Source organism: Aethalodelphis obliquidens, unplaced genomic scaffold (assembly GCF_003676395.1).
Source record: "Aethalodelphis obliquidens isolate GAN/ISIS:26980383/991018 unplaced genomic scaffold, ASM367639v1 scaffold3, whole genome shotgun sequence".
NCBI lineage: Eukaryota > Metazoa > Chordata > Mammalia > Artiodactyla > Delphinidae > Aethalodelphis > Aethalodelphis obliquidens.
Window position 1 is genome coordinate 81,553,208 of NW_020837947.1, and position 26,443 is coordinate 81,579,650.

The 26,443-nt window shown below is 41.6% G+C and overlaps 2 protein-coding genes across 2 annotated transcripts in view; one reads left to right on the forward strand and one right to left on the reverse strand.

Annotated features, from left to right (window-relative positions):
* The window catches only part of COL9A1 (collagen type IX alpha 1 chain), a 90,225-nt gene extending 88,231 nt beyond the window's left edge, over positions 1 to 1,994 (forward strand). The window contains exon 38 of the mRNA XM_027093211.1: positions 1,078 to 1,994. Coding sequence (XP_026949012.1) covers positions 1,078 to 1,274 — 197 coding nt within the window. The 3' untranslated portion in view covers positions 1,275 to 1,994. The remainder of the gene's footprint in view (positions 1 to 1,077) is intronic.
* A 7,863-nt stretch (positions 1,995 to 9,857) lies between these two features.
* COL19A1 (collagen type XIX alpha 1 chain) overlaps positions 9,858 to 26,443 on the reverse strand; it is a 349,797-nt gene continuing 333,211 nt past the window's right edge. Inside the window, exons 47-50 of the mRNA XM_027093224.1 lie at positions 25,839 to 25,905; positions 15,563 to 15,691; positions 10,748 to 10,825; positions 9,858 to 10,567 (exon numbers count right to left, since the gene is read on the reverse strand). Of these exons, the coding sequence (XP_026949025.1) occupies positions 10,440 to 10,567; positions 10,748 to 10,825; positions 15,563 to 15,691; positions 25,839 to 25,905 (402 nt within the window). The 3' untranslated portion in view covers positions 9,858 to 10,439. The remainder of the gene's footprint in view (positions 10,568 to 10,747; positions 10,826 to 15,562; positions 15,692 to 25,838; positions 25,906 to 26,443) is intronic.

Consider the following 26,443-nt stretch of genomic DNA (forward strand, 5'->3'; position numbering starts at 1 on the left):
CTGGTGCGATGAAGTACACGTTCAGCCGAAATGTCTCTCGGTTACGGGAGCCGTGCCGCCGGGCCTCACTGGTTCGTGGGTGAACCAAACAACTTCTGGACTTGACAAAAGAAAGCGACGCCCCCAAGAAACCTAGGACACCGTGTAGTTCCGGCTGCGGTAAAGCCCCCGATGAGAGGACTTTCCGGCAGCTTTGCAGGGTGCATCGCACAGTCTTCTAAGAGACGTGAATCCGTAGCATTCTAATAGTCATTTATCGGGTGCATTCAGGCTCGGAACTTTATTATCAGGCAAGCATCATCCGTCCTGTAGAGGAAGAGACGGAGAGGGGAGTGCCTTGCTGACGTCACCTGACTCATAAATGGCAGAGCGAGAACTTCCAGCCACCTGTTTGCCTCTGCCCACCACCGAGCTGTACCTCTCCCTGCCCGGAAATTGGGAACCCGCTAGAAATAAGGGCAGCTGCTAGCGGAGTGCTGTTCAAAGAAACCCAACGTGAACCACATGAGTTGAGTGTATAATTTTAAATCTGCTAGTCGCCACGTTAGAAAAGTCCAAAGAATCAGGTGAAATTCATTTAAATAATATTTAGTATGTATACTTATAGTAGGATTTAATAATTATTTAACCCAGGGTCCAAAATATTATAATTTCATCGTGCAATAAGTACCAAAGTTATTAATGAATTATTAAAAAATCGAAGTCCAGACGTGTTTGGCACTTACGGTTCACCCCCCATTTGACATGGCCACGTTCCCAGGCTCGGTAGGTGTCTGTGTAGAGAGGCTACCATACTGTGCAGTTCAGCTCCTCTGATGGAAATAGGAGTGAGAGAGGTGAGGTCTCCTAACACTTTTAATCTTGAAGCAACCCAGCTGCAATGAAGGAGTTTTATTATATCATCATCATCATCATCGTCGTCGTCTGCTTTAATCATCCTCTGTCACTTCTAAAAGCGTTTGTCAAGGGCCTCTGTACACGCTGCCGGGCAGTGGGCAGGGTGGAGGGTCCAGTGCCTTCTGTGTTTCTAGCCGTGAGGGCACTCCTGCTTACACGTGCATCTTCTGTGTGTTTCAGGTGACCCAGGTCCTGCCAGCTACGGGAGGAATGGCCGGGATGGTGAGCGAGGCCCCCCAGGGGTGGCAGGCATCCCTGGTGTACCCGGCCCCCCGGGACCTCCTGGCCCTGCTGGTTTCTGCGAGCCAGCCTCCTGCACCTTACAGGCTGGGCAGCGGGCATTTAATAGCAAAGGTCCAGATCCATCAAAGGCTTAGTGCAGCACGGCTGTCTGCACAAACCACGCCTGGCGAAGGGCTTGGAGGAGAAACACCCCCAGGAGCCAGGGCCCAGGTGACGGTGCCTTACCTTCAATGTTATTCTATTGATAGACGTCCCACCTGACCATCAGGTTTAGAACAATGGTGCTATTCAATAAATCCTCTTTCCTTTTCCTTGGAGAGGAGCCACAGGGTCATCGATCAAACTAACAAATAGAACTGACAGTAGTCCTGTCCCCAGGGTTTTGAACTTGCACGTGCTATCCGTGTGTGTTACGTCATGGGCCACGGAGCCAATAAACAAAAACAGCTGTTTGGTTTACCTCAGTTGCGGCAGTTCTTTTCATTTTTTATTGAGAGCTTGTTCTCAGATGATAGTTTCAGCTCTATGATTACCAGACTGGTTATGAAGAAACCCCACTACCGTCAATAGAACTGGTGCTCAGAATCCCCCCCAAATCCCGGGAGGGCCAGGGGGTGCTGTGCCGCTTGGAGCGGTTTCCATGCTGCACGTGTGGGTCCTCAGCCCCAGCTTGAAGTTTTGTGGAACTGTACTGTGTCCCAAACCCGCTAATATTTTGGGCTCTTCTGTGTGAAAGCAAAGAAGGAATCTTAATATCCTGCCATTCGTAAGTTTTATCGATGAGATTATTTATTTTAAAGGTTTGAGGTAACGTCTCTGGTTGTACCAAAGAAGCAATAAATACGGTTTCTTGATCTCTTGCCATGTTTTCTTATAGTCACGTTCAATGAAAAAAAGTCACTGAGATTATTTAGATACTTAAAACTTTCCTCATTTCTGTAGGCTTATGTTTATAATGTTAGTGATTCCTTCTACAGAGACATTAAAACGCCCTTACTGCTCCCCAGAGGGTGTTGTTTTGGGACAGAGTTCTTCATATGTATGTGTTTGGTGGGGGACTGGGGGGAGATGGGGAGGGCTTCACGGACCTTTCTGAAATGAAATGAAAACTATGAACCCATACCCCAGAAGGATGCACAAACGCATGTAGGCAAATCTGCCTGCATGCTATGTCAGAGATTTCACGGGGCCCCTAAGCCCGGCCTTGCTTGGTTTCTAGGAGTGGAACCGCTGACTTCAATGGTGCGTTAGCGCCCTCCTAGTTAGAACTTCACTGATGCAAAAATGATTTGTGTTTTGCCGTTTTTCTTATAAAGGCAGCTCAGCTGAAGCACTGTATTCTTATCAATAAGATAGGTATTGCCTGACCACTCAAGCCCTTTATTACTACTTACATAATCACATTGGCCTGCTGTTTCATCAACAACATCATGTTAACTATCGATCAGACTTAATATATTCATTTTATGTCACAGTGCCTACCACTGACTTGTCCCAGGCCATAGCACTGTGCTCCAAAGAGCCAATGTCTTTTTAGTTATGGCACTCAGTTCTCTCACGTCAAGGGGAGTGAGCCCCAATAGGATCTTTGATGCCATTTTTTTTCCCTCAGGTGTACTTTCTCTACATTTAAAAACTTTAGCCCGATGCGTTTGGTGAAATCAATCATTATATAGTCTGTACTTGGGATTCTTTTAAACTGCTCACGGCATCTAGTTCTGTGCTTCTGGTATGGACTGTGTTTAAGGGAAATAATTCCAACTTGGCCGCAATAGATCAGGGCCATTGACACCCTGGGAAGGATGGTCTTCCTTCTTGGGGAAGAGAGAATCTTTGGAAGCACAGATATCTGTCATAACTACTTAAAATTGTCTTCATATGAACGGCAAACCTTTTCAGGTACTGAAAATAAATGCAAAGAAACTGCCTTGTCTTTTCACCAAGGTGGTTTTATTTTAACTGGAGTAACATAGTCAAATACAATCAAAGAAAAATTAGACAACCAAATAAATATGTTTCTCAGTTCTATACTTTCAGATTCATAAGAAAATTAAAAAAAAAAATTTCAAAGAAAAGTTGAATCAACTGTTTTCCAAACTTGATATACAAAAGGCAGCACAGCAAGCTTCACAGATACAGCAAGACCGGAAACAACCACTGACAGAGAGATTGGGCAAAATGAGCACATTCCAAATGGTGGGAACAATCCACTGTAAATCCAGTTCGGTCACATAGTTTACAGAAGCAGTAAATACTTGACTGAGAAATTGCAAAGAAAAGCATCTCACGAATCGTGTCCATGAAAGAGAGTTGATGAATACTGAATTAGACCAAATCTCTCTCTCTAGCAAAACAGAAATCTTCAAAACCTTTGGGATTATTTTTCAAAGTTGGATGAAGTGTCAGAGTTGCTGAGAAGAGCATGTGAATAAGTACAGGTGGTTAGAAACGGGCATGTCACTTACCCAAGGGCAAATGATTTATTTCCAGTCAGTGCTTCTATGGCATCCTGACCTGGTTTTCATCCCAAAGATCTGACAGGTTGATTAAAAACTATGGACATCACTTCCCGGGGTGACTGAGCACATCAATTGCCTGGCATAGTTTGGGATAATTGACTTTGTCTAGCAGAGGAGTATGAATGAGTCCCATCAGTTTCATGACTGATTTGATTATTTATGGACACAATACTTCAAGCTGACTAAACGAATATTGCTATTCTTAAACATCATAAATAAAATCTGATTTACTTGCAGCCTGAAATAAGCTGAATGTAAATCCCTGCTTTAGAAGATCACCTCTGATTATAGTATCTAATGTTTTGGCTATTACAGCCTCTCTGATATCCAACATCTCTGGGTTTAAAAATAGATCAGTATGGGGGGAAGATCACTAGAAATACATAAAATCACACCAAATCACAAGAAAATTGCTTTTAAACATTTTCTGGGAGCCCTGGCAAAAGGTGTGAAAAAGCAATATTAAGAAAAAAAAAATACTAGCCAACTAGTAATCCTGCCGTTTACAAACAGGGAATGGACATAAGTTATTGAAAATATCTTTTTAGAAGGTTTGTGTTCAATAAACATAGGTCAAGTCTCTTTGTTTTTTTCCGAGAGTAAAATAGATACTTTTCAGCCGTGTACTGAATCTTTGTTAGCGAGCTTGTGGTCTAGGACATGGCAGCATTAATGCACATGGCTCGGTAAATATTAAATCAAAATTGGTTTACCATAAGAATGTATGGCTATAAATACACACGCCGAAGTGCTCTTTAAATGATTAACTAGAGGAACTGTAATGTATTTGTTAGATCTGGTTATCAGAAAGAGGATGCTGACTGGCCCTATTTTTAATCGTAATAAATGGGAATCCATGCTAACTTTCCCCTCAACAATGCCTTCACATCCTGCTCTTGACGCCAAGTTTTCTAAGAATACCTACAGAAAGAAACAAATGATGGAAACTGGCTCCAAGAAACTAACTTTTTTAAAGATTTATTTGAAATTGTCTCTGACCTCCAAGTTGAAAATTCTTGTATGAAAAGATCTGAAAATATCTTAGCACATGGTCAATTTATATACTATGTCATAAGGGGAGCTGAGGGCGAGGACAGTTAAGAACTACATAAATCATTTCCCAGTCTAAGCGGACATCTAAATCCACTGGCATGTTTTCGTGTGATTCATCTCAGTTAAGGAAACATGCTGTGTATTTAACCTTTCGTCGCCTATTGGCCTGTCACTCATGATGGAAGAGCTTATGTTTATGAGAAAAGTTAACTGTGACATTCTCGTCTCGCTCAAGCCCACGTGATTTAGTGAGCAGATCACTCTGTGGGACAAAAGTCACAAAGGCCTGGCTACTCGCTGACCTTTATTTCTGCTTTTAATTCTCATCTGAAATCATTAGGCCAAGCTTTTTATGAGCTGCCCTGGAGATGGGCTATAAACTTAATTATTACGACCTAAGCATTGATTCATGTGACAAACATAAGTGTAATTACCAGCATGGTGTCGAGCCAAACCCTGCAACAGGCCCATTTGCTGGTTCCTCGGGCATACGTGTGGCTCACGCGGGGCACATGAGTGCTTCCGCAGTTGCCCTGTGGTTGAGACCCATCAGAATGACGGAAATGTGAGCCTTCGGCCAAAGAAGAGATGCCGTTAACAACGGCACCTCGGAATTCCCCGATCTAGGGTCAAATCCTTTATCGCTGAGATAACGGACAAGCTCATTATGCATCATGAACATACAGGAATCTAGGCCTCAAAGCATTATATCCATGTGGGATCTAGCAAAAAACGAGCGCCATTCCACTTCACATCAGTATGTTGAATTAAAGAGCTTGATGAGGTAAGATAGGGAACAAACAAAATGGGCAAAAAATGCATCCTAAGTCTTAAAAATAGTTATAAAATATGCCATAAAACAATCTGAATTTAAATACATTAATACACCGAAAAATATTTTTCCCTAAAATGTACTTTAAATAATACAGCCAGATAAAAAGTTGTCATGTAATTAGCATCTTTATACCCATATGCTTCTAATCGTCAAGCGACACACACCCTTCTGATAAACTCAAAGCTTATTGAACTACCCCCAAGTTTAGTGAAACCTCCTACTTTATTAGTATTCTCTTTTGACAAATTCGTGAAGCAAGTAGGTAACTCTTTGAGTTGTAACCTGTATCACTCACTGCTGGCTCTGAACACGACATTTTTTCCATTTAGATTTTCTTAGACGTAGCTTGGTTTTATAAGCCTGCCTTATCTTCGAGGTAAATTTTTGCTATTCTGGGTCTGCTTCTCTGGATGAGGTCTCTGTGCTCATCTGGTTCTTCATTCAATGTAACGAGCTTGACCAGTTACCCTGGCATGATTTTGCTGAGTGAAATGTTTTGGTCACAGCTCCAGCTATACCGCACAATAAAACTGAAGTTATCAATTTGTCTTGTTTCCTGAGACTGCTAGTAGTTAAACACATTTAATGTCATTAATGCTACCTTTACCTGGCAACTAATGAATGAATACAATTCAATGGGCTAAGTTGTTTTGAAGTAATAGGCATAAAAGACACAAATTCAATTCTGTCTGCACCTCCCCCTCTTGGAAGGCCGTGTAACCCGTGAGCGAGAGAGAGATAGGGGTATAAAAAGGGGTCTGATCCTTCACACTAGAGTACTGGGAAAGAACACGGGAAGCAGTGACAATAAACACTTGTGTGTCTTAAGAAGGTGGACACGGACAAATGTGAAAAATAATTTTAAAACGAGAGCAATGAACAAACCTGCAAAACTATTCTGAGACTTCATTGGAAAAAACTTAAGCATATAACTTAACCTGGAGGGTCTCAGTATCAGGATATTATTACCAGTGTTAGGAAAATTTAAATGGTATTTTGAAAAATAGTGTTCCTTATCTTGCTTTTGTAAACAGTGATACATTTCTAGAAAAATATAATTATACAAATCTAATTGTAAAATTTTAAGTACTTTGAACAATGTGGAGATTTGGACATTGTCTAAGTCTGTAAATGGTCTACTTCTTGTGATAAGCCAGATTCTTTTTATTTGCCAAAAGAGACTTTCTCTTCTGTTTAGAAGGTAAGATGATTCCTCGAGGGTTTTCATGTTAATCACTAAAATAGGAGGGTAGCGTACAAACTAAAGTTACAAATAGTAACTTTGCAAGGTAACTAGGCGTATAAATCCCCTGACGAAATAAAATTGAAACAGCCAACAAGTCAAGAGTTACTGTGCCTGCTTCATAAAGATACTTAAAATGAAGAAAAACATAAATGAACAAAACAAGATAACAAAAGATAAATTAACAAGAGATTATTTACAAAAGTAAAAAAGAATAAGTGCAAAAGCAAAGGTTCTGATTGAGTTGTTGCCCACTAAACTGTTTCGAGATTTGTATTTCTGCAAGTCTGTTCAGTTCTTCTGATACAAATTGCTTTAAACACCATCTTGTGGACAACAGGAGGTATATCACAGGTTCTCAACAGATTAGAAAGACTGCAGAAAGGCTAAATCTTATTTAACTCCTAAAACATATTCATAAAACATTATTTTATAACCCAAACATCAAATGGCATCTTTTACAGATAACACATCTTAAGATAATTACTGAAGTTCTATAATAAAAGTGACTACAATTTTAAAGTTTCAACAATGTCATGAAACATAGAAATAAGCTTATGGGATTATCAATACTTTAAAGTCATTAATCAAATTACTTTGATCATGAGGTGAAAAATTTCAAAGGTTAAGACTGGCTGTGTTTCTGTTATGAAAAAATGGTTAATGTCTTCAGTAGGAAAGAACAAGGAACAAACTCATGAATTATTCTTCCTTTTTCCTTTAGGTTCCAAAGGCCATAAATATTAATTGAAGTCATATCTTGTTCTTTGCATAGAAGGATTTCTATCTGACAGTGTTAACTGACCTTGGTATAAAATGTTAGACTGGAAATCAAACATATAGGGTAAACACAATTTTAATATTTAATAGCCATCATGGCCAAAATTCTTTTGTATTTGAACACTTATGTTGTCTGGAGTCCAAAGAAGAGATAATTCAGGAAATGTGGTCATTCTTCTTCCCTGCTGTGGACATTACTGACATCTGTGTGAAAGTAAACAAAGGTTTTGGAATGGAAAAAACAAAAACAATACAAGAGAACTGGCAACCACCGAGCCAGTTAGGGGAAATTTTCACACCCGACTTTGGGGCCTTAATTATCCCCTTTCTTTTTGTTAAAAGAATCAGGCAACCGCCAACTCTCCGCTTTATTTGGTGTTGTGTTAGCTGGACTCAGGCTTTCTTGCTGCTTTTGGCCACATCTCGTGTACAGAGATGAGACGGTGGACACACAGGTGGCTGAGCAGAGACTCGCTCCACGTGACACAGCCTGTTCCCCTGGTTACGCCCCAGGTAGATTGAGTCACGTGTGTCGGTTGTTAAAAAACAGGCTGTGTCATTGTGACAGCTCTACTTTGTAATATGCACCAGCTCCTCAAACCAGCTGAATAAATCCAGATTCTTGAAGCAGGAATAAACCAGCCCAGCCTTAATGGAATTTAGAACAAGAAAGGTTCCTAAATATACCATTTGTAGGAAAGGATACATGACATATTCTCTGGAATTAAAATAAGCAGAATTTATAAAACAAGAAAGTGAAGCGAGTCTTCTGATGTCTGTGAAGGGATCGACTCAAAGAAAACAAAAATACATCGATCACCAATAGCAAAAAAGTTCATGAAAACAGTAAAATGCTAAAATAAATACTTCCGGATTAGCAAAGAGGCAAAAGGAGAACCAAACTATTAACTAATTTGAAAAAATAATCTTTGAAAACATATAAAATGTTGAGCTTTATGACAAGTTCAAGTAAATTTATGAGTGGCAGAGGAGTTGTAAAGCTTTCAGAAAATTCAACAAATTAAAGTTCCACAAATTAAAAGCTCAAGATATACACATAGCACCAGATTTTAGATCTCTGTACATTTTTTGGGGGGGAGTGATAAATGATCATTTTACTAAGAAAATGTGTATGTATATTCTGATTGTGTCAAGTCTAAAACACAGCACCATTGTAGGTATTGCACAGGAAAGAAAATGAAGAAGAAAATCAATTTAAAGTTAACAACACTTGAAATAAATAAAATGACCTTGGAAAAGAAAATAAATAAACTTGGAAGTGAAATATACAGCATCATTCAACATGAAATAATGAAAAGGTTGCATGTACGCACAGCCACGTAGACAGTACCTGACCAGCAGTTCACCCGTCTACAGTGAAACCCAGTTCAAACCCTGGGTGCGTTTGAACGAAGCCGCCTTCATGTAGCAACGCTCCCCACGAGACCCTGCTCACAGCTTTCCCCAGCTTGCCCCGACGGCCTCGGGATGGGATGTCTGCAGCGGGAGGGCTCTGGGCGCTCTCGGTATCCCTGGGACCCACCACTTAGACGTCAGCAATATCCTCATGCTCGGTGCCCTAGGAAATCCATTGTTTTCAACCAACAGTTTCTCAAAATAACGTAGAGCCAGGCAACAGAAGAACCGTTTAGCCATGTGGTTGGCAATCGCACATTCTCGTTCCTGGCCAGAGGACGTGGTCCGGGCAGTGCCTGTTTCCCCGCAGTGCGTGGACTCTCTGGTCTCGGCGCCGGCTGCATGTTGGGTCTCGTGGCTTTCCTTCTCTGCCCCGCACCTCTTGCTGCAGCTTCTGAGAAACATCCTTCTCCACCAGAGCTTCTGGGCTTGGCAATATGCGTCTGCTGACTCCACACATTCATCTTCTAGGTCAAGGGGGTTTCTTTTCCAGTTGCTACAAGTCCCATCCTTTGTTCTGATGGCTGGTTCTTAAACTCTGAGAGTGATGAGGTCAGAAGGATAATGGATACAGGGGCCCAAAGACCTTGCGAGGCCCTTTAAGCTTCGAAAGTACCAAAGACAGCTTGGTGCCTTCACTACCAGATACCTTCTAGGGAAAACAGCTTTCTGTTTCCCAAATGAGAAACTCAGTGCAGGGGCCACAGTGCTGGGCTTTGACTTCTTGCCTCCCTTCTTATGCAGGACATACTCATGCCGGTGCGATTGCTTTGAACGGAGCTCATTACACAGAATCGACAAAATCATTTCAGCAGTTGGCTATGGTAGGATTTTGGGCTCCCTGATAAAACGGCCGCCTGGGTTTTCTTCCAAAATATAAGTTATGAAGTGAAGGTCTTATTGCCTATCTATTTCTCTGCATAAGTAGAATGGATACAGGATGGTATAAGAATTCTTAAGCTATAAAAAGTAGTCAAAAAACATTCAGCAGGAACAATGCACTATATCAAAAAAGGTGATGAGATTTTTAGCAATGCTAGTAAATTTAAACACCAAGAAAACTTTCAGGTAAGTCTGAAACTGTAAAATTCAGAAATCAAAGGCCAGATACAAGTTGATGAGATTATAAAACGTACATCGCCGTCAGTCTGCTAAATCATAAGATGTCATTTCCTCTTGAAGAAGAACTAATGATATGATTTGCTTGCATATTTCATAGAAAACTCTGAATAAAAATCATAATAATGGTGAAACAAGACACATGGAATGAATTTGGAAAAATTCTAAAAAGACTGATCTCACCATTACTATAGGAATAGGATTCCAATTTTTGCTCTTAATGTCTGGCCTACATCAAAAAAAAAGTCACCCATGAATCATGAGGGTCTGACAGTACTAAGAAAGCTCCAACAGCAGGAGGGATGGCTGGGAATCAAGTCGTCCTCAGGTATGGTTATTTCCCACCTGTCTGCTGATGGGCGTGAGAGACGGGATACAGGCAGTCTCCTGGGTTACACCTTCCACTGGGTCCTGGGGGGCCCTGGGGCCCTGGGGCACCTGGTGAGCCTGGCAGGCCCGGAGCTAATGAAATAAAAGACCCCATCAGAACACGGGTCAACATATGGCATTTGCTCCCTCCCTCCAACCAACGTGGGTCATTCAGTGTCACCTGCAGCGATACCTAAGGGCCATCGGGGAGCAGGCATGGCTTCTATTTTGGGAGGTTTGCTCATGTTGTGAAGATGATAATATCACTATTACCTGAGGTCCCGGGAAGTCCTGGGCTCCCTGGAAGCCCCATTCCCGGTTCCCCTCTTTCTCCCTTCTGTCCTCGGTAGCCTAAATGGGAGATATACAAAAAGAGAGACAAAAAAGTAAGCGTGTTCTCTGGCAACAGACTGATATACGTTCAGGAAATATTTTGAGGTGTATATTGAAAATCCACCCAGTGGACTATCTTCACACATTTATATCTGAAAACTATGTTACAGAGATTCAATACAATCCTAGATCCTAGAGAGAACAGTGGAGTGAACACTAAATAGATACCTATTCAAGTTTAAAATATCACCAGGATTTCTTTTATGTAAGTGACCTTCATTTAACAAACGTGAGCAGTAAGGAGAAATGTTTGGACTTAGAGTCATTTGAAAGCACCCTTCCAAGTCTATATTTAAACATTTCTGCAGGAAAATGACATTTACCACCTGAGGTATATTTAATAGTTCAACCCAGCTCCTGCTATTACAGACACCTCGTTAAGGTGGCTCTCAAGTCATCTCAGTGAGGGCTTAAGATCATAGGCTAAAAAAATGAGGAGGAAAGAAAAATAAGTGAAGATACATGAACTTCCGATTAACAAGAGGGTTAACGACACCGAACACAATTCCAAACGAACAACGTAGGTGCTAAAGCTACATATTTAAACTCAGTTCTCAGATTTCAATATAATGCAAAATATATTATTCCATATGGATTTCAGTGCCTATGGTATCACAAAACAAGAAACAATAATTTGTATATTTGTATAATAAGGTAACATTGACACGTGTCCTGTCAAATGTAACAACTTGTTTGTACAGATCTCTCACATCATTAGGTAAATACGGACCCACTTTTAACAGATAAAGATGTTGAAGTGGACAAAGCACATGAGAACTTTCTACTCTTAACTTTCCTAAAAAGGTCCCAAGCTCATTCCTTATGAAGTCTCCCCAAAAGCCTTAGGGTCTTATGTATTTCTTATTTATTTATTTTTGGCTGTGTTGGGTCTTCGTTGCTGCGCGCAGGAAACGTGGAAAACGTTGCTTTCTCTAGTTGCGGCGAGCAGGGGCTACCCTTCGTTGTGGTGCGCGGGTTTCTCACTGTGGTGGCTTCTCTTCTTGCGGAGCACGGGCTTTAGGCGCGCGGGCTTCAGTAGTTGTGGCGCACGGGCTTAGCTGCTCCGCGGCATGTGGGATCTTCCTGCACCAGGGATCAAATCCGTGTCGCCTGCACTGGCAGGTGGATTCTTTACCACTGCGCCACCGGGGAAGTCCAGGGTCTTATTATTATTATTTTTTTTAACATCTTCATTGGAGTATAATTGCTTTACAATGGTGTGTTAGTTTCTGCTTTATAACAAAGTGAATCAGCTATACATATTTTTTCCACAACAACACTTCAGGTAGGAACGCTAATAAGGTCAAAAACAACGTCCCCATTCTCTAGAATTAAGCTTTTCACCCTTTGGGGTAGGCCTCTCTCGAAATTTGGAAAAGACTAAAAGGCTGGTCTATCTGCAAACAGACATGTGTTTTCTTGGCCCCTAGGTACAGGATGAGAGTTTGATATCAGTGTAGCTTACGTAGGAAAAAGTATAAAACAACAGCAGTGTCCTAATCCAAAGCACCTAGAGCTTCTCATCACTGAAGAACTGTGCTTGCTGGAGTTTTTAAGGTGTTAGACTTTATTTCCCTTTCAACACAAGGGATTTACTTCTAAAGCTGTAAATCAGGGCATTTACCTGCACGCTGGAAAAATGAGGTCAGAAAAAGAGTGTTACTGGCATTTGGGAGGATGACTCTTCATGTGGGACCTTACAAGCTGTCTGCAAGCCTTCCACATTGTCTGGCCTGCTTGTTCTGGCCCACTAATTGGCCACTGAACCTGTCACCATACTGACACACATATGCCTCCCATTTCCTAAGGCCCCTACTGCTAACAGATCTGAAGGGTCAAATCTATCTCAGTCACGTCAACTACTCTATGGGCCACTGGCTTATACATAACAGGTGGTTTCTTTCATTACAAACCAATAACAGCTGAACTTTAGAAGTTCAAAAGTAAGAACCATCATTCCCAATACCACCCCTCCAAAACTGATGTGGGATAGAATGGCTGGATCCCTTTTCTCCTAGTAACCCCCCCAAAGCAACTCCCACTCTTGGGGGCTGGGAATAAAGGACACCAAGGAAAGCACTCCTCCCACAGCACAGTGGGAAGGCAATAATCCGAAACCCAAAGGATGGTTAAAATCGAAAACTGTCTGGAAATGCTTTTGAATTAAAAAGAAGGCATCAACAATTGCCCTTTGGGGAATTTAGGAAAAGTGCAAACAAGGTGACCCAACTCAGAATCATATTGGCATCTATTCTCGCTGCAAGAAGAGCAGGTGCTGAAAGAATGTTCAACAAGATTCATGTTGTTTTCATGCCTGCTAACACTACATCCATTCTGCAGCCCACGGATCAAGGAGTCATTCTGACTTTCAAGTCTTATTATAAACTCCCATATTTCATGAGTTTTATTTTTTGGCTGCATTTCTGCCATGTAACAAATCCTGAAAAGGAGATATGCAAACGTTGAGGAGACACCTGAGTTATAATCAAGATATGTCTGTTGTCAGAACCCTCTGGTGGGACAAGAGTTTTGTTAATTTTACTAAACATTCTTTTTAAAAACGTTGGAGGGCTTCCCTGGTGGCGCAGTGGTTGAGAGTCCGCCTGCCGATGCAGGGGACGCGGGTTCGTGCCCCGGTCCGGGAGGATCCCACATGCCGCGGAGCGGCAGGGCCCGTGGGCCATGGCCGCTGGGTCTGCGCGTCCGGAGCCTGTGCTCTGCAACGGGAGAGGCCACAACAGTGAGAGGCCCGCGTATCGCAAAACAACAAAAAAAGAACTGGATCCGAAGCCCCATCAGGAGTGGAAACAGTAGCTAAGGTCTCCTCGGCAGCACAGCAGATAAAACCCATAGAAATCTTTCGCGGAAGTGAAGGCCAATGAGTGGTGAACAGAGGTCTTGTTTCCAAAAGCTGCACGAACACTGCTGACCTGGCACGGCCTCTGCCCGAGAGCCTTCCAGATGGGCCTTCCAGGTGGGCCTTCCCTGCATGGGAGGGAGCCCGAGACAGGGGTTTGTGTGGACTGGTGACTCTAGTTCCAGAAGGGTTTTCCTTGCTATCCTGACCATGCATTGCTCTTGTCCCCTTAGATGGCCACTGTGTGAAGCATCTGTCCAAGATCTTTCTCCCATTGGTGTTAACAGTCCTGGTTCTTCACATGGTTTGAGGCATCAAACATCTTCAGATGGGCTATCAAGGTCTTCCTTCCCGTCTCCTACACTCTGAATTCACAACAGACCCAACTAGCAGAAGATGGTAATTAACCACCCTTTACACAATGGTACACACACAAGGCTACACCTGATTCTACACTTGCTTCCAATTCCCTGCCAAAACTCTCTGTGACCTAAGAGAAACTAGGTAGAAAAGACAGTTCAGGTAAACTAGAGTGATTCACTGCCGTTGTTTTACACTGCGCTAGCTAAACCAGAAGGCTTGTCAGTCTCAGTGGGAAGTTAGGACCCTCACAAACCCCACGACCGGGGAAAGCTGTGCCTCTTTCAGGGGAGGGAGGACACGGCAATCACCTCTGGGCCCTTCCTACAGAAAATAGAGAAGCTGTAGGAAGGAAAGTGAACTAGTGAAAGGGAAATAACCCTCCGCATATATAGTATTTTGAACTGTATTCCTATGTGATATTGGTGTTAACTTTCTCTTTTCTCCTTTATCCATTCATCTGTTGATGGACACTTAGGTTGCTTCCCTGTCTTGGCTACTGTAAATAGTGCTGCTATGAACACTGGGGTGCATGCATCTTTCCAGATTAGCATCTTTGTCTTTCTCCTTTACACAAGCTTTTGATTATTCCAAGGAAAGCCCTTGAGTTCCTCTATAATAACACATGAAAAGCAGTGTCTCTGGTCTTTCCTCTCACAGTACGTACTCATTGGATCTAATGCTTCCTTGTCAGAGCTGTGAATCTTCTAAACCAGGGTCCCCTTGGCCCCTCTGCTGATTGCCAATCACATTTCTAGAAATGCTCTTGCCAGCTGAATCTAGCCAAGCTACATTTAAGATCATGTCTCTTATCAAGTTATCATCAGTGGAGCAACTTTTTTTTTTGCCAATTTAAGTCTTGCTTTGAAAAATTTAAAAACAACATGAGAATTTTTTTTTTTTTTTAGTTCAGAAGTTACCATCCACAACTTTTGCAGAAGAAAAAGGATTCTAAAATTTCTCAAAAATATATTTTGGACCCAAATCACTAGTCATAGTAGCAGGTCTTAAGACTTTTTCCTCAGTTTCTTTAAGATACTAAGATACTAAGATTCTTGTTGTCTACTTACATTAACTGCGAGGCATAAATGACTAGAAATTTGCAGATAATAAATGATAAATAAGCACATTATTGCTGTTATTGTCATAATAAGTATTGTTATTAAATACATTTAGATTAGCAGATAATTATCAGTCAGGTTTAAACTGGAATGAATTAAAAATTTATTTCTAGAATATCAAATATTAACAAGATATCCTCTATTAAATCATTATATATACATATTTTTATATAAATTTATAAAACACATACCAAGTATATATATTATATATAATCTAATATACATACTTTTAATGTATATTAATATATATTTGTAATGTATATAAATAGATATAATTTTTGCCTTAACTGTGATTAGCATGTTATAAATACTGAGAGTTAAAGAGCTGGTAAACAAATATTGTCCTCAAAGACGTACCTTGGGGCCCAGGGTCTCCTGGTGGCCCAGGCAACCCATCCTTTCCTGGTGGACCAGGCCTCCCATGAGCCTGGGCAGCCAGCATTGCTGCTGGCAGCTTGAGCTGAGACAGGAACACAGCCATCCTCTCTTCATTGATGAAAGGGAAAATAATATGCATGTTATGGAAATACTTTTTATGTCAAAAGTTTTCAAATATTTTTACATAAAATTCAACAAAAAATTACTTGGTTTTCAATTTAAGCACATCTAATTTACCAACTGGTCTGAGCGTGGAGAGATTTTTTTGATTGTTCAAGTAGAACAGATTGTACAAAGTTGTTTGAATACGGATGCAGATGAGTTGTGTTGATCAGAGGACTGAGAACCTTCAGTGCTTCAGAGATGTTGCCCATCTAGAAGACAATACCCTAGAGCAGGGGTCCATGGCCCATTAGGAACCGGGCACACAGCAGGAGGTGAGCGGCAGGCAAGCGGGGCGAAGCTTCGTCTGTATTTGCAGCTGCTCCCCAGGGCTCGCATTACCGCCTGAGCTCCGTCTCCTGTCAGATCAGCTGCAGCATTAGATTCTCATAGGAGCACAAACCCTACTGTGAACTGCACATGCGAGGGATCTAGGTTGCATGGTCCTTACGAGAATCTAATGCCTGATGACCTGAGGTGGAGCTGAGGCGGTGATGCTAGCGCTGGGGAGCGGCTGCAAATACAGATCATCATGAGCAGAGAGGTTTGACTGCACAGAGACCCTAATAAATCAACTGCTTGCAGACTCATATCAAAACCCTATCAGTGAGTGGCAAGTGACAATTAAGCTGCATCTTATGGAGTAGACTGGACATAAGCAACACACGTCGGGTGTCACTGTCTTCCATCACCCCCGGATGGGACCATATAGTTGCAGGAAAACAACAAGCTCAGGGCTCCCACTGATTCTGCATTAGGGTGAGCTGTATAATTAGTTCATTATATATTACAGTGTAATACTAATAGAAATAAAGTACACAATAGATGTAATGCGCTTGAATCATCCCCAAACCACTCCCGTGCCCGGTCTGTGGAAAAACTGTCTTCCACGAAACCAGTCCCTGGTGCCAAAAAGGTTGGGGACCGCTGTCCTAGAGCCTAATTAACCTCCGGTAATGACTTGAGGAGAGAATTCAGGTTCATATTAAAAACTGGTTGTTATAATACATTTAAGCCACTTTCCAGCAGTGTTGTGAATGTGCAGTGTGGTGGTTTAAAATACGTGGACAAGGTCTTTGACACTCCCTTCCAAATGGAATTAGGTGGAGCCTAATCCCCCTATTCTGGAGTGTGGGCTGAACTTCCTTTCACTTCTAATGAATAGAAGAAAGGCAAGTGGGGACACTAAGTCATAAAAGCCTCGTGGCTTCCTGGCTGCTTTCTCTCTTAGATTCTCATTCTGGGGGAAGCCAGCTGCCGCGTCGTGAGGGCACGAAGAGACCCACATGGGGGTGAGCTGAAGCCACCTGCCAACAGCCACGTGAGCGAGCCCGGAGGTGGATCTTCCCGCCCCAGCTGAGCCTTCAGAGGACGTCAGCTCTGGCTGACACCCTGAAAGCAACTTCATGACAGACGCCGAGACAGAGCCACACAAGTAAGTGACGCTTTAAGTCCCTGATCCACAGAAAACGCACGATAACAAACACTGTTGTTTTAAGCCGCTAAAGTTTTGAGATATTTTCTTATGCAGCAATAGATAACTCATATGGTATGTGACACTTTATATCCTTGAACAAAACTGCATTATTGAGAAGTTTATTTATTGAAAAGATGGGTCACTGGCTTCCTATTCATTATGGTTTCATGGCACTGTTTAATTTCTATACTGGGCTAATCCTTTACTTTGTCAACAATTTATGCTTTTTAGAGAAAATGTTCTGTTATACACCCTCAATATTATTCTTTTTTTCTTTTTGTTTTTGGTTTGATTTCCAGTTAGTTCCATCAGTCAGCCAAGGTTTTAGTAGGAAGGATGTCTCATTTGGCCCAAGGGACAAACGCAGCATTGCTGTCGAGGAGTATGCGCCCAGGGAATGCCAACTGCAGACCAAGTGAAACCAGCAAAGTCTCTGTGCATTTCTGTGAACCTCAAGAAAACGCTGAAACTAAGAACACACGTTACAGGAAGTTGACAAGCTATCCAGAACATTTAAAAATCTTTTGTCAGTGTGGAGTGATGTGACCTTTATGACCTGAATACGTCCTAAATCTTCTCAAGGACACATCACTGTCATCTGCCCTTTGTTCATCCACCAGGCTGCCTGGAGCCCAACCCTGTTCCTCTGGGTCCTAAAGAGAAAGTCCAGGGAGGGGAGGCAGGACTGGGTAAGAGTGCTACCTCGGGTGAGCTCGGCTGTCTGACCGTGAGTGTGTCCTACAGGGTACATCGAATGTCAGTGCTTAGGGTCAACAAAAAAGTGACTCTGCATCATAGGACGCTGGTGCATTAATAACTCCTAACATTTAAAGGGTCTGGAAAATGAACACCAAAAAATGTAAATATGAAAATATAAATTAAAAGTTTCACCCTAAAATTCCTAAACAAGTCAAATTATTAACCAAATTAAACATTCTCTATAAGCAGGGCTTTGCATTGGGCCTTTAACATTTTCTGCATTAAGTGCTCTTGTTCAGAAATCATGGAGAATTACTCACCCAAAAAAGAAACAAAATTGAGTTATTTGTAGTGAGGTGGATGGACCTAGAGTCTGTCATACAGAGTGAAGTAAGTCAGAGAGAGAAAAACAAATACTGTATGCTAACACATATATATGGAATCTAGAAAAAAAAAATGGTTCTGGAGAACCTAGGGGCAGGACAGGAATAAAGAGGCAGATGTAGAGAATGGACTTGAGGACAGGGGGAAGGGGAAGGGTAAGCTGAGACAAAGTGAGAGAGTGACATGGACATATATATACTACCAAATGTAGAACAGATAGCTAGTGGGAAGCAGCCGCATAGCACAGGGAGATCAGCTCGGTGCTTTGTGACCACCTAGAGGGGTGGGATAGGGAGGGTAGGAGGGAGACGCAAGAGGGAGGGGATATGGGGATATATGTATACATATAGCTGATTCACTTCGTTATAAAGCAGAAACTAACACACCATTGTAGAGCAATTATATTCCAATAAAGATGTTAAAAAAAAAAAGAAATCATGGAGAGAGCAGAGAGAGATTATCATTTCAATATTCAATAAGAATTATTATCCATGTTTTTATAAGCTCCGTGCACTATAAAGATTAACTACCAATAAGCTTTATTTTATGACTAGAAATCTGTTATATAATTATTCTCAGAATTACTTTTTTGAATAAGCAAATCCACGGTTACACTTATTATTGTAGAATTCTTGGTTATTAACCCCACATAGACTATTGTTCAGTTAAATTTCATCTCAAAAGCCTTTTCAATATTTTGCCACTGTATGGATAATTTTGGTAGTCATTAATGCAAATTCACCCAAAGTCCATGATAAATACAATGTATCACTGGATTCTGTATTTAAACTTGCTTGTTTTGTTTATATTTTATATAGCTCATATTTAAGAAATCTAATATATATGTAACTAGATTTAAAATAGAAAACTGGAGGAAGGCATATCCTTGCCATGACAAAAAAAAGTAACCACATTTTTTTTCTTTTCACCTATTTTCTTTAAAAAGCAAATTCAAATGATTTCACTTGTAAAACTAACAATTTTTCAAAGATATAGCTAGTAAGTAGTAAGAAATGACCCTTCCATGTGAAAAATTCAGCATAGGTTTGGTGCAGACCAGTCTTCTAGAAAAATGTTTTACTGATTAAATTAGTGTTTATTCTGCAACTAAGAACCAAATGACAGTAACATATTAGAATCTATAGCTGCCAGTTAGAAAAAACAAGGGCCAAACCATATAGACCTTGTAAAGAATTACCTCAATTTTCTCCAGTCTCTTCGCTCAGTTTAATTCACTTAGTTGAACTTTAAAGACACTTTTCGCTTAAACAGGATGTGTATGTTTTACAAATTTTTGATAAAGAGCAAATTACTACTGAGTAAAACCTATTTTTCAATGGACTTTCAATAAAAATTTTGTTTAAAAACATGTAGGTCCCTACACTGTTTAGGAGATAAAACCAAAATTCTTTTCAAATAGAATCATTAAGGGAAAAGCCTCAACAAATGTGGAGTATTAGCTATAATAAACAAAAGAGTAATCACCCTACACTCACATTCTGAAATCACAAAGCAAACTGAATGGAAACATGCCAGTACCCAGAGGACCAGAATCTCTGATGTGGATTCATTGACAATGATGATGAAAACCAATGAGGGTCTGATGAGTCATCCGTAAGAGTGACATTAAGTCACCGGCTTTCCAGTAAAACTTTTTATTACCTGACTTTCCACCTGGGGCGTGTTTGGTTGCTGTTAATACATTTGTTTCCAGTAACAACAGATAAAACAAATTTGCAATTAATATATATAGTTTTGCAAATCATCACATTGAATCTAGATAGAATATCTTTATATTACATCGTAAACTGCGTGTTTTATAAAAAAATATGAAATTCAGTGATCACAGTTTGAAACTTTGCATATTATTTGTTGTTTTGCACTTAAAAGATAGATATATATTTCAGTACAAGTTTTCTTAATTTGAAACATACCTCTTTGAATATCTTCAATATCTAAACACAAATATTCATAGCACTAGTTTTCCTCTTTAATGTAGGAATTGAATTTGTAAGTAACTTGCTTCGGGTGCTTTTAAATATTTTTAGCAAAACAGAGAGTTCTTTTAAATAATTACTTCTAGCTGTAAATTATCTAGCTTTAAGATACACTCAAAAACAGTTATTTAGCACAGGGTAATTACCTCCTCTGAACCATACTCCAGTGCTCTATAATTTTAAATAATATGTTTCTGAGCTGGTAAATAAATTGTAAAGACTTGGATTCTTAATTGCATTTCCTCTGTTTTCAGGGATCTTTGGTCAATTAAACTGTTTTTGGCTGTGCTTTGTAATGAGGCAGGAAACTGAAGAGTTTGGAGAGGAGCTTGTGTAAACCAGACTCACACAGGCCATCTGCTGAGGCAACCCCACAGCAGTCATTCTAACAAACGACACCAATGGCTGGCCTTCCTTGGAGAATGGGCTTGTTAATATCATGCAGACATTAACATTAATGTGATAATAAAGTACATTCTACCCAGAAGGAAGTTTGTCATCTGGCCCACTTCTCCCTTCTATTTCACAGAATTTGTAAATACTTTCAAAGAGAGAAATTCACTTTTTTCTCCTAATGCCCATTCAAATGTTTAATTGCCCATTTTCTTGTTATAGTGTCAACTTATTTCCTTTTGTTACCCCCTTATGGAAAACAGAGAGTAGTTAATGAGTATTTCCCTTGGGAAATCAGTCATCTACTTGATAATATTGTTACCTCTTAGCCTTCAGGTTAAATAACTTTTACTCATAGGCTTGGTAATCTGTTCTGTAAGTCACTTTTTGGTTCCAATGTTCTGGGTTTTTTCCATACATCTCTTAAATGTGGAAGCAAAAATTAGATACAGTTATCTCTTAATGGGCAAAAATATCAGAAGAGTAATTTCCTTTCATGTCTTGAGAATGATTTTCTGGTTTCATTCTAACTGTTAATTCAACAGCATCTTTGGTGGCTTCATATTCATTTCGTGGCACATTATGGTCCAAGGGTTGTTATTGCTACATTTAACTCTGGCTCGATTCTTTGTCACCTTTGTTGCTTTGAAATGTTATTATGAGTAAAGACGGTAGACTGAACACATGCATCTGCTTTAACTCTTTCCTGAATCACTGCAAAACAATGGTAAGTTACTTTTAAAGGCATAAAACCACAAGAATGGGAGAATGTGAAAGGAGACGACATTAACCTTTGGAAGCTGAGAACCAGATGACAGAGTGTGGATGACTTAGCAGACTCAAGAAAACCAAATCTTTACACCAGGAGCTGAGAAACAGCCTGTGTTAAATCACAAAATCCTTAAAACGTTCGGGAGTTACATCTGGAAGTGGGGCTAAAGGAGGGGAACTAAAATAAGGGGGACTGGATGAAAGCCTGTTTAAGAAATGATCTGAGAAATCCCTTTCTCTGCTCTGTGCAGCTGCCTAGCTGCCCCTTCCTAATCCCAGCAAAAGGCGGCAGGTTTATCCCCTGAAACGTGTAAATAGACCATCTCTGCACTGGGGACCCCAGACTGTGTTGAGACTCAGGCTTGCCTACTGGAAACAAGGAGAAGAAATGGGCATTGCCTTGTTGGAGCTGAGGCCACCACTGCCCTATCCGCCTACCTTGCTCCCCAAATGCTGGCAACCCGGCAGGAGATGCAAGTGTTTCCTTTGGGGAATCTGACCAGAATACAAGGAAAGACTTCAAGACAGTGAAGTTGAGGGTCCCTTAATTAAAAAAATAACAAACAAAACCCCCCAAAAACCATCCAGATTACCCGACGGTAAAGCTCGTTGTTGGCAAGGCCACCATTCACTCCTAACTTTCCAGCAGTTGTTTAGAACCCATGCTCTTGTATGAGCACATGGCCAAGGATGGCTGGCACTGAGGAAACCCTCTAAGCTGAATGATAGACCCAAACAAACAGAAAGATGCAGGTTGGAAGAGACAGAGACTACGATGTGGAAACTATTTTTAAAAACTATCTACGTCTCCAATTATGTGTATCTAGGAGAAGACTGTACATATACAAATATGTGTATACAAATACATACATAAATCACTATCTTCATTGTAGAGATGTTGCAGCCTGGAAACAAGAGGACAGGATAATCCATATTCATACATGTTCACGCACATGTGGATGAAACTATGTATGGAAAATGGAGAAAACATAGGTGAGGGGCATTCCTGGCCCTGGCAATCTAGAGGCAGAAGCATTGCTCAGGGACACAGCCCCAATCCTCCCGTCCTCCCACAGATGTCGGTATGGCCTTGTCGCTTCCAAGTTTGTCTCAAGAACCCAGAGGGGGGCTTCCCTGGTGGCGCAGTGGTTGAGAGTCTGCCTGCCGATGCAGGGGACATGGGTTCGTGCCCTGGTCCGGGAAGATCCCATGTGCCGCGGAGCGGCTGGGCCTGTAAGCCTGCGCGTCTGGAGCCTGTGCTCCGCAACGGGAGAGGCCACAGCAGTGAGAGGCCCGCGTACCGTAAAAGGGAAAAAAAAAAAAAAAAGAACCCAGAGGGCCAGACGTTTGTCCACTTGCCTGCCCAGGTTGGTAAATCCTGCCTGCAGGGTGATATAAATCCCCAAATATGATAGGCTGGTGGGTGTCATAGCAAGAATGAAGCTTCTCAGATCCGGCTGCAGAGCCCTCATCAAACAAAAAGGGGCTAAGCTGAGACACACAGCTTCTGTCCCCTTTCTGCGTGGCCACCTTGCATGCACAAGGATTTGAGCTCTTGGCCAATCAAATCAAGAATCTAACGCAACTTTAGATGGGGTGCATGTCTGTGCATTGTATCTGCCAGAAACCCGGACCTGGGATGGGTGGAGAACCATCCTTCTTCCAGCATGCTGGGTCTGGGACAGGGCACCAGGATGTTGAAAGAGGGCTCAGTGGCCCAGGTGACAGTCCCAAGTGTGAGATCTGTGGGAGTGCTGTGTCAGCGGGGTCGCCTGCGAATCCCCAGAGGGGTTGGAAACCTCCATGAGCAGAGCCTGAGTTTTGGGGCCTGGTCTAGGGCCTTGCTATGGTCTGGACGATGACCCGGGACAGCAGGACTCCCCTGAGCCCCGCAGACGACCCGCGGCTGCTGAGCAGAGAGGATCCCTCTCGAGGCTGAGGACTTGCAGGGGTGAGTGGAGCAGAGGCGATCGGCTGCCACGGACACAGCTCTCTGTGAAGTGGTTCAGCCAGAGAGAGGCAGACAGGGGCTGCTTCACTGGAGCCCGTGACTGTTTTAACACGTGAGAATTCATCTTGGCTTTTACGGAGAAAACTTTCCGAAAAGCAGAATTGTGACCCTGGAGCTCTAAGATTTGTGAAAATGGAGGATTTTGTTTTTCTCTTTTATAAATGGTGTTCAGAGGCAATGGAAAAGGTGACTTTGAAGTGGAAGATGACATGGACTGACCTGAAATAATCTTGGGACAAATGAACTAAAGTGCCGAATAACTAAATTCTGGGTTCCAGGTACAACTTTGTTCGGGAGAAGACGATTTTGTAGGGCTGGGGCCAACAGAGATAAAAAGAGAGGGGGGATCCCATTTGGAGTCTCAGAGTCTGGAAGTCTCAGGAAAAAATTTGCTTCGGGGCCACTTGAGAATATTGTCTTGACGCCAAGACATCTGGGGCCTCTGCGGGGGGCACTGACCACTCTACTGGGCCTCACCAGCCTGGGGGAGAGGGGGTGGGACAGATGGGTCGTGAGTGGCCCAGCTTCCGTGACCTCCGTCCTCAGGAGGCCGACAGCCCTTCCTGGGAGGACCCTCCTGGTGGCCTGAGAGGGCCGTGTGGCGCCTCCCCTGCTGGGCAGGCCACCAGGGCTCTGCCTTTATCCAGTGTCCCCAGGACTTGCAACACGGACACCTCCTGTATCTCCGCATGTCACGTTTTTCTGAGAGTGCCTGGCTATATTTTCTGACCTCCTTAACCAGCCTTTAAAAACTTAGACTAATTAACCACAGAACTATTTACTCTGTGTTTTTATGTAAAGTATTTTAAGAAATTGAAGCTCCACCTTAAAGCTGCCTGAGATAAGAGATCACGGACGTGATAAAAGGAGATTCTAAAATGTAAGGGCAAAACGAAAATTACAAAGAGAAAACTGGTAGCTCAGAAAAAAAAAAGAGCAGACAATTGTATTAATAAACTATCATGTCAGAGCAAGGTAAAGGTACTTCGCAGGGATCAATGTGAAGTGAAATCAACAGCATGAATTCATGACCTTTGAAAAAACATTTTTTTTCTATTTTGTCACTGAAGCTACCAAAAGTCCCTGGGCTAATCTGTTCTCTCTCAAGTGCTCACGTGAAATAAGATGATGTGCCCTCAAGCACCGAGAGATTTTTGGTCTCTAAATCTAACTACTGCTTAAAATATTCAGGGCTTCCTGGAGAGAGGCTAACTCCATGTTGGCAGTGAAAGATTTAAGAGGAAATCAGGGCATCTTGTAATCCTACTGCTTGCAAAATTCAACAACGCATTTTTAGCTTAGCAAGGGAAGGATGATTTGCAAAAGAAGCGGGAACCACCAGCCAATGTAGATTTATTTTCTCAAGACAAATAATTCCCACCTTATAAGCTCACAGTTGAGGGACGCGATCTTGAGTTTAGCAAATCATTTGATTAAATCATGTAATATCCTTGTGACTAAGTAAAGAGATGTAGAGTGGATTTTAAGACAGCTGTATGGATTCAGAACTCGTTAATACCATAGATTCATAGATGATTTACGAACGAGCAGGACAAACGCAATGGCATTTAGCCCTAACCCTCCTTAGTCCACATTTCTAGCAACAATTAGAATGATGACATGCCTAGGAAATTTAGAGATGACACCAAGTTATGCGGGTCAGCCAGTCTGCCCTATGAGACAAGATTCCAAAAGATATTTTCAGGTGAGAATGATGTTTGAACACCAATCACTTGAAACTGAATAAGAAGAAACATAAAACCACACACTTAACATTGTAAAAATGAACGCAGCGCATAATGAGAAACCCCTGATTTTTAAAAGTTCGTATAAGGAACATAGAGGGTTGTTAGTTACCTGAAAACTCAAAATGAATCAACAGTGTGACACGGAGACTTTTTTTTTAAGGAATGCTATCTTAGGCTGCATTATTAAAGGATCTACATCAGGCGTCAGAAAACTTTCTCTGCGAAGGGTCGCATAGTACATCTTTAAGGATTTACAGGCTATACGGTCCCTGTCACATGCTCAATCCTCCTGTCCAGCATGAAAGCAACCAGAGAAAATACATAAAGGAAGGAGTAGGACTGCACTCCAACGAAACTTTATTTGTGGACACAGATTTGAATTTCTGATCGTTTCACATGTCATGCAATATTATTTTGATTTTTAAAAACCATTTAGAAATGTATCTTCTCCCTTCACCTTCCCCCCCCCCCCCCCCCACAAAAGGAAAAATGATTCTTTGCTTGCTGCAGCTGCACTGCCATCTTTGGAGAACGCTGCTAGAGGGACTCCCTACAGCTGAGGGGAGGGGGGAGGGGGGGAAAACTTCCGAAATGTGTATTAAGCATATCTCACCTTCAAAAATCCTCAGAACCTCTTGATTAATATACTTCTTTATTTCTTCAAATGAAACCACATCAGCCTAAAGAGAGAAAAAAGGCCTGTTAATGCAGAACCTAGCACAAGTGAATAAAGAACAGAAATGCTGGGAAGAAGTGCATAACTACAGTGCTTTACAAGCTGTGGGCCGGCACCGTAACCAGCGATATGAACATACTTCCTATTAGATTTCACACGATTAGGAAAGACATTTCCTATTACTTCATTTTCTGAAGTAATTTGAACCAGTGTTATGACGGGACCACCCCAGGCACATTCTTAACCTGTAACGAATCCCTGGACACTGGTAAAGTCAATATCTAACTGATTTTATTATGTATCTTCAAAGGAAGAGAACTCCAAGTACGCTGAATGAGTCTTTAGCATGTTTTGTTCATGGGATAAAACTTACCAAGTTTTACCCATTTCATGGTGAAGTTTATTTGCAATCTGCACATTGTAAGCACACTTGCATTAAGCAATTTCCTTTCCTTGACAGAAAATGCTGCGGGATCTGGTAAAGCGGAGGAGGTAAACGACGCCAGTTGAATTTTTAACCCCTTGACAAATAAATCTCCATG